The 8,223-nt window shown below is 29.2% G+C and overlaps 1 protein-coding gene across 2 annotated transcripts; it reads right to left on the bottom strand.

Moving 5' to 3' along the window:
• Positions 1-3,133: 3,133 nt before the first annotated feature.
• LOC112741124 (pectin acetylesterase 12-like) lies at positions 3,134-8,223 on the bottom strand. 2 transcript variants are annotated; one of them, XR_003171378.3, is made up of 13 exons: positions 7,912-8,223; positions 7,458-7,540; positions 7,169-7,298; positions 7,000-7,073; positions 6,461-6,547; positions 6,253-6,377; positions 6,073-6,133; positions 5,729-5,782; positions 5,496-5,573; positions 5,258-5,363; positions 5,010-5,155; positions 3,995-4,252; positions 3,134-3,473 (listed from the first exon to the last, which is right to left on the bottom strand). XR_003171378.3 is itself a non-coding variant. In XM_025789975.3 (12 exons), exons 1-12 carry the CDS (start codon positions 8,117-8,119, stop codon positions 4,145-4,147), a joined length of 1,260 nt encoding a protein of 419 aa, XP_025645760.1. In that variant the 5' UTR covers positions 8,120-8,223; the 3' UTR covers positions 3,134-4,144. The 2 variants fall into 2 exon arrangements, 1 of the variants encoding a protein (XP_025645760.1); XM_025789975.3 differs by having other exon boundaries at positions 3,134-4,252.

Here is an 8,223-nt window from a genome sequence, read left to right as displayed (position 1 = left end):
AACCTTATTGTTTCATTTGCCATATCTACGTCCACAACTACAGTTTCGACTATTATTCTGACCATGATTTCTTTTAGGTTCACGGTATATTGCATTTACTTCAGGAAAAGCAGTTAAACCAATAGGATGAACTTCATGATTTTTCATTAATAATTCATTATTTTGTTCTGCTAATAGAAGATAACCTATTAGATTAAAATATATTTTAAAATTCTTTTCACGATACTGTTGTTGTAGCAGTATATTGGAAGTATGGAATGTGAAAAAAAAAATTTTATTAGATCCTCATCTGTGACTTCTTGACCATACAATTTCAGTTGAAAATTTATTTTGAAATGTGCAAAATTATATTCACAGACTATTTTAAAATCTTGCAGCATTAAATGTATCTACTCATAACGAGTTTTAAGTAATAATCAGTTACAGACTCAGAAAATTTTAGGAATGAGGGGCAAAAATATCTATACTAAAATAAATGTTATTAAGCATTATTAATTATACTAAAAATATAATAAAAATATAAAAATTAAAAAGAGTTAATGTACCCTTTCATTATTAAAATACTATTTATTATATATAATTTATAAAAAAATATTTTTTTTAAATTTGAACTTAAAATATCTTAATTAAATTATAAATAACTTGTCATTCTAACTAATTTTACTTTTATTTATTTTTATACACATTTAATAATAAAAAAATGAATTAATTTGCACGTTAGCGCTTATTGATATACTAGTATTTATAATTTGAAACTAGAATTATATATAAATACTAAAGAAAAACTAAACTTGTATATAAAAAGTATGCTTATATAAAATAATAGAAATTTAATTTATAATTATTTTTATCCCTTTCTTTTTAAAATAATTAAATTTTTATATATTTTTTAATTTAATTTTGATATACTATCAGATTAAAAATTTTATACATCTATTTAATTATGTATTGTAATTAAAAAAATAACTTTTTATATTCATCACCTAAAAATTGTTATCTAAAAAAATAAATGTAATTAAATGACTATATAAAAAAATATACATATTTAATATATTAAAATTAACTTCTATGCTTTTAAACAATTGCTCTACTATTCATTATAATTTTCAAATATTAATTACCACCTGTTGAGTTAGAAAATTTATTTGTTATAATATTTATGACATAAAATACTTTTTAATCCAAAAATAATTGTTACAAACAAGATTATTTAAGAGATAAAATTAGAAAAATAATATATAATTTTAAAATAAAGAATATTAATTAATAGATAGATACTATTTTTTCTTATTTCAACGAATTTTTGAAGATAAAAAATATTGATAGTTTTATTTATATTTAGAAAATTAAAATTTAGTTTGATATTTAACTAATTAATTAATTTTAAAAATTATATTAAAATTGTTCATTAATTTTTTATTGAGTTAATTTATTTACTTATTTTTAATTTTATATTAAATTAAATTTAACAAAATAAATATTGTTATATATTAAATTTAATAAAAATTATTTTTAATATAAATCTCAAGACAAAATTTTGTAAATTTTTGTAGGGCAAAAAGTATAATAATATTGGAGGCAAATATATATATATATATATATATATATATATATATATATATATATATATATATATACAAAACTATTACTTTGTTTCTTAATTTCCAATGCACTGGGTCGGTCTCTGGCAATAATACAGTTTTTTGGTCTTCATACATTTTTTTTATAGTATTTCCAAATTTTTTAATCAAGAGTAGCAAATTTAAACTTTTGCAAATTTGACATGATAGATTTATTAACAAAATTAAATAAAAATAAATAAATAATTAAGAATAATAATATTAATAATACATATAAAAAAATTAAGTAAAAAAGAAAAAAATAAATTAATTTACTTTAAGAAATTGATAAAGTATATATTATCTATTTTAAGATAATATAAATAATTTAAATAAATTACCAAATAATACCTTCATTATCGAGAATGAAAAATTATTTGTCATTCACTTCCGGGGAATTTACATGATTAATTATCATTCACATCAGAGAATGATTATGTACATAATTTAATTATCATTCACTTCAGAAAATGATTATATTTATGATTAATTATTAGAATAATATTATATATTTAAATCTTTTTATAAATTAAGTCTAACTAAGTTAAATAATAAGATTTGAAATAATAATAATTATAATTAATTTTTGTTATATTAAACTAACTTAATTGGATCCAGTTAACAAAAAGATTTGGATGTGTAGCATTATTCTAATTATTATTCATTTCAAAAAATGATTATGTACATGATTTAATTATCATTCACTTCGAAAAACAATATTAATATTAAAAAATTATTATATAAATGAAAAATAAACAATTTAGGATGAATAAAAGGGGTCGTATTAATAAAAGAAAAAGGTAAGGACAAAAAAATTAATTATAAAATAAACTGGAACCGATGATAAATATAAATTATAAGCAATAAAAAATTATTAAATAACGTGTTTGCAGTGCTTTGCCAAATTTTTAAAAAATTACAAACAAAACAATTATTAATGAATGAGTTAGGTAGTCAAAAGAATAAGAAAAAGAAGAATGGGTTGCTTGTATTGCATAGAAAAATCATTAAAAAAAAAAAATTAATCATCAATGTGTATAGATGATCACAGGCTATGGTATAAAAAAAATTACTTAGCCATAAAAGACGATCACATGTCATACAAGACGATCATAGGCCATGTCATAAAAAAAATTGTTGTATTGTATAGAAGATCACAGGTGATGGCATAAAAAAAATTAGAAGAATAAAGTGGGTAGAAGAGAAAAAGAATTATTTAGCTTTAGAGCTCAGATGGTTAAAGTGTGGTGTGTTATGAAAATAAGAATGAGTTTGAGAGGAGAGATAAAAAAAGAAAATAGGAAGAATAATGGACAATATTATTAATAATTGTGTTGTATACAGAACACCACAAAAGAGATATTTATAGCCTAAGATCTAATTGCTAACTGTCTTAGCTAGGTTAACTAATTCTATCTATTTAAAATTTAAAATAAGGTTACAATATAAGACATCCATAACACATATATTTATAACACAAATATATTTATATTGATGCGTTTAGAAAATCGTCATTGACCAATAATAAATGCCAAACATTTTATTGCATCGGAAGAGAAATATTCAAATGAGATTGAGATGATCTCGTTCAATCATCACTACCAAGTTACATTATGCAAACTGTCCCTAATTCTAATGTTTTATTGCCTCTCCATCACCTAAAAAAATATTGGATAACCAAAAATATTTTATGAGAATCCTTGCAAATTTCTTAAGTATATTTAATGTGTTCCAAGAATAATCTTTGTTCTTGCTGAGTTTGGCCGGTGTATAGCTCGTCCGTCGATGAATGTCTTCAAACTTCTCGTCGGGATGAGTTATATGTCGGCAAGGAGAGAACAAGGGGGTGGGTACCTACAAAAGACACTCCGACGCTCAAGTCAGTAAGTGTTTAAGAGGTATATAATAATTCTATGAATATAGAATGTAAGATATGAAATGAAAGTTATCATGTATTATGTTGTATTTATAATAATTCTATGAATATAGAATGTATTATATGATATGGAACTTATCATGTTGTTCTTTGAGATTAGATATAGAAGATTCCTTTTATAGGCATATAATTGATGAATGATATTCATGTTATGACCGTTTGGTCATTAAGTTGGTAATGAAGGTGTCAGTTACAAGCAAAGAATGAATGATAATTAACGCCGATTTATAACTCATAATGCACAGTAAAGACCGAGTTATAAGGTGACGGATCAATCTTAATCACTAAAGTTTTATTTTCAGTGATTAAAATTAATCTATACATTAAATGTACTCGAAGAACATGCAAGTATTTGTCAATATCTGCAACAAAGCATTCACAACTAAACATATACACAACAATCACTTTCACCAGCTACTCGGTCACAGAGAAACGCTACCTTGTTGCACTTTTCAGCAACCTTTTTTTCTCCCCCTTTAATTGCCTAGTATAATAATTTTAGGTGAAAAATATATATCCTGATTCTTGATGAGAAGAGGCCCAAATGAATGTGGTGAATGAATTTGGAACAATTTGATAAAAAATTGCTTCATCTGAAGATCAGATTGTGGCATGTATTATCACAAGGGTAAGCACAATCGATGTCCTTAACGACAGCACGGTTGAAAAACCAGTCTCCAACTGCCAGAGCAATTGCCTGCAATTTTATTAATGCATATATATAGGTTAGAACTGAACAGAGATTTTGCGGTGTAAGAAAGTTTCAGATAACATGGAAGATCAGAATGAATAAAAAAGTATATCTCAATGGCAATAACATGGAAGATCAGAAAAATCATCAGTGCATAACATTAACATACCAAAGTTATGAAGATCAACTTTGAGTCTGATAAGTAGTAATAGTAACATACTACAAATCCTCTTTGAAATTGGAATTGATTTGACTTGTAAATCCTTTGTAATACATAAAACAAATAAGAATTAACTAATCTCAAATCCTCTCTGTAAAGAGAAGGGCTTGAAAAAGGAGCCAAGCCGATCCCAGCAGACCATTGGCCCATCCAGATCGACCACCCGGCTGACCTCGACTAATAGTCTTCCAACCACCAGAGGACCATATTCTCATTTTATATCATTTATTCCAAACACATTATTTGATTTACAATTCAATTCATTTCAATTCAAATAAAATCAATTCCAAAATTTTTTGCTTCCAAACACACCCATTATGAACACAGTATTGACACTGCTTCAAACAAGGATGTTTTTGGTTCATTGCGTCAAAAATAAAATTTAAACTTCAAGACAACTAATGCTTTATGTAACTTATCAAAACTCAACAAACATCTATTCAAAGTGGAAAATTGTGTTTAACGAATTTTTATTAACAGAACAAACAAGTGGTGATAGCTTAGAAAAGAAACTAGAGATTAATAAAATTGCAAATAGAATACCTTTTCCCTAATGACAGGAGAATTGTCCGCAAACCATGTATCCTGCCTCTCGGATTGGCAGTGAGCAAAACATGAATTGATAAACATTCCATTCTGATTTGATCTTGAGAAGCCTTTCATAGAATTCAACATTTCATTCCTGAAACCTGTGCAATAGAGACAATGAAATGAGTTAGTTAGCACACTGATTAGTTTGTCGGAGACCCCTTTTGCTTCTAACAAAAGCAATCTCTCAGGCATCAAACCACCTTGTAGAAACTGGATCTGTGAACCAGAACACCTATAATAATCTTTTCTACAATCGTGCCAATTGCCACTTGGGTCTGCTGTCGTTGGAGCTAAGCTTGACTGGATCTGATGACAAGCAAAATATATCTGTTTAGTCTACAAAACTTGATTTAATGGATAAACACTACCAGCAACCACATCCTATGACTCATAAGGAGTTAAGAGGACAAGCAGTACGAGACGAAAACAGACATTTACCTGCCATGAATCATAGGCAGTGTTGAGAATGAAGAGTGGGGTTCTTATACCGGCAATCAAGTTCTGAGGGAAGAAGCACTGAAAAAAAAAAAAGGGAGAGAAGAAGAAGAAACAAAAGTGCAAGTTTAACTCAGAGCAAACAACAATTATGGATCATTCGTGCAATGTGCATGTTCATTCATCTGAAAATTTGATATGTCCAAATTTGTAGACTAAGGGATATCAATGATTACCGATGTGGGATCAAGGTGATTGGTACAAGTACGCGGCAGATTCTTCTGCACTCCCTGCAATAAATGGACAAAAATGCTGAGGAAGTTATAACCATGTCAAAAGACCAATTTGCATACCATACAGAATTCTAATTTGGTACATAATATTTTCATGTTAAACAAAGGTTTCTGAAATTCAGTAACTGCAAACAAAGTGAGTTCTTTCTAATATTCTGAAATAGTAGAAGCCCAAATTCAACTGTCAAACTTTTTCAAGAGTATATTAAAACGAAGTGGCAAGTTTATAATATATTTTTGCTTTCATGCTATAATAACTTGGTTTCCTAAGAAAAACAGTGATATACCTGCAACCCTACAACACCACTGAAAAAATCCCTGAGTGTATGTCCACCAGATACGTCGGTCCTATAATTCGGAGGGAGAAACAAGTAAGCAGTTAATTTGAGGACAAAAAATGTCCAAAATGATGCAGTCATGATGGAAATTGGCATTGATTGTATGAAATACCGCAGTTAGCAACTTACGCGTCAAGAAATAGCCCAGCATCACTGAGACACTTCACTTTTGTACTCCTTGGAAACAGACCTCGGAATTCATCGCAGTGTATGATGGTAGCCAGACCACCAGCTGAGCATCCAGAAAGTAGAGCCTGGAGCACAATAGTTGCATTTAACTGGGAGTAGAAAGAAAGTATAATTTCAGTATCAGTATATCTGCAGATATGAATACAACCTGCCGAGCAAAACGCATTCCCTTCGACATCAGATCTTCCATTGCAGCCATCCAAATGCGCTGTCCTCGGAATTGCAGACGTGCAGCCTATCTCAGTAGACAACATTCACTTAGTTTTGTGTGGTAACCCTTATTCTATGAATGTTCTTACCAATGTGTTATCTCCCACATATGTTAATCATACAGCTTTTTCACAACAAAATTGTGCAAATATACACCAAACTTGTATCCAATGGGAAATACTAGAGGACCAACATTTTTAGTGTAAAAAAAAAGAGAGAGAGTTGACTAGTGTTGGTTCAAATGTAAGACGAAAACCAGGAAAAAGTGTTGGTCACCTAACATTTTTCTTTGGGAAATTGGTGAAACCAGATTCGACAGCTTATGTATTTAGATATACAATTTAAAGCGTGCTCTAGGAACATTTACATTCACTCATTTTAGACCTTCATATATTTACGGAATCTCAAAGAAGCATGCCAAACTTAAGTTCAAGGCAACCGCATTTCATTTCTATGACTCTCAGATTCAAAATCTACCTTATGTTCACTGTCCCCAGCGAAAGAGGCACCATCACAATAACGAATCTTCACTCTGTTCCAGTTGAAAAAATCTACAATCACAAACGAACAAGAAGTCGAACGAGATGGTTAACTACATAGGAAAAACACAAAGGGAGCAATCAAAGTAGTTCAATTGAATGGAAACCTGGATTTTGTTCAGCCTTATTGCTTAATATTCCTGTAAAAGGTATCTCCTTTTCCATGAATGTTGAAGATCCGCGCCGAGTTTTCTTACGATAAATGCATGTCCTGACATCATTACACCATCCTCCACCCTATCAATAGAAACCTTTATAGTCCAGTAGGTGAATAGTGAATACAGTTATAAACAAACATAAAGATACTATTTTAACTCACAGAACACTTCACATGCAAAAGAAAATGAAAACAGTGCACAAATCTAACTAATTGAATGAAAGATTATTATGTGGTACCTCTAAATTAACGATCCAGCTATTTGCTCCTGATCCATATCCTCGATGTAAATGGTAACCAGGCAATGATCCATCCAAACAAACTGTCAAAAAATAAAATAAGAATCCAATTATGTAGATTCGTAAATAAAAAGCATTAGTTTTTTTATGTACATTCGTTCATTATAAAAAAAAAACACTTAAGCCTAAAAAAAATCTCAGAAAACATTCCGAAGAAATCACATTAAAATGAAGGCAAAAATAGATAAATAAATAAATAAAATAAAGAATCCTACTTTCAATAGATTATGTAAATGCTAAGTAACAGGCAATTAAAAAAAACAGAGAGAGAGAGGAATGCAGGGTTTCAAAATGTTACTTGAAAAGCAATTAAATGAATTTTAGACTCAGAAGATGCTTGCTTAGAAAATAAAATAAATATAATTACAAGTTTTGAGAGTAGAGAGTAGTGTACCTGCTCCTTTAGCAGCAGCAGTTTGAATAAGGGTAAGTGGTACCATAAGAGTGTAGGCACCCCTTCCAGCTAAGGACGCTTCAGCTTCGTGTGCCTCCAACAAGTTGAGATCACTTGCATTCACGTAATGATGCTCAACCGCTTCAGAGGCATTGCTTGACAGAACAACAAGCTTTATTACAATGCCAAGCCACACAAGCACCTTCATTGTTAAAAGCTGTGGCTCTCTCCACTCTCAGGTTTCAGAGAGTTTGAGAAGGGAAAAAAGCTTCAAAGCATGCGTCACTCTCACACACCGTCACATCAGAAGAG

Source organism: Arachis hypogaea, chromosome 2, assembly GCF_003086295.3.
Source record: "Arachis hypogaea cultivar Tifrunner chromosome 2, arahy.Tifrunner.gnm2.J5K5, whole genome shotgun sequence".
Lineage (NCBI taxonomy): Eukaryota > Viridiplantae > Streptophyta > Magnoliopsida > Fabales > Fabaceae > Arachis > Arachis hypogaea.
This window is presented reverse-complemented; position numbering and strand designations above follow the sequence as displayed.

Bases quoted from the DNA above. Each gene is read 5' to 3' on its own strand.
- LOC112741124 (XM_025789975.3), bottom strand. From the start codon at position 8,119: ATGAAGGTGCTTGTGTGGCTTGGCATTGTAATAAAGCTTGTTGTTCTG. The intron at 7,541-7,911 runs GTACACTACTCT...ATTTTTTGACAG, and splicing joins TGCTGCTGCTAAAGGAGCAG to TTTGTTTGGATGGATCATTG. The intron at 6,378-6,460 runs GTTGTATTCATA...ATTGTGCTCCAG, and splicing joins GAATGCGTTTTGCTCGGCAG to GCTCTACTTTCTGGATGCTC.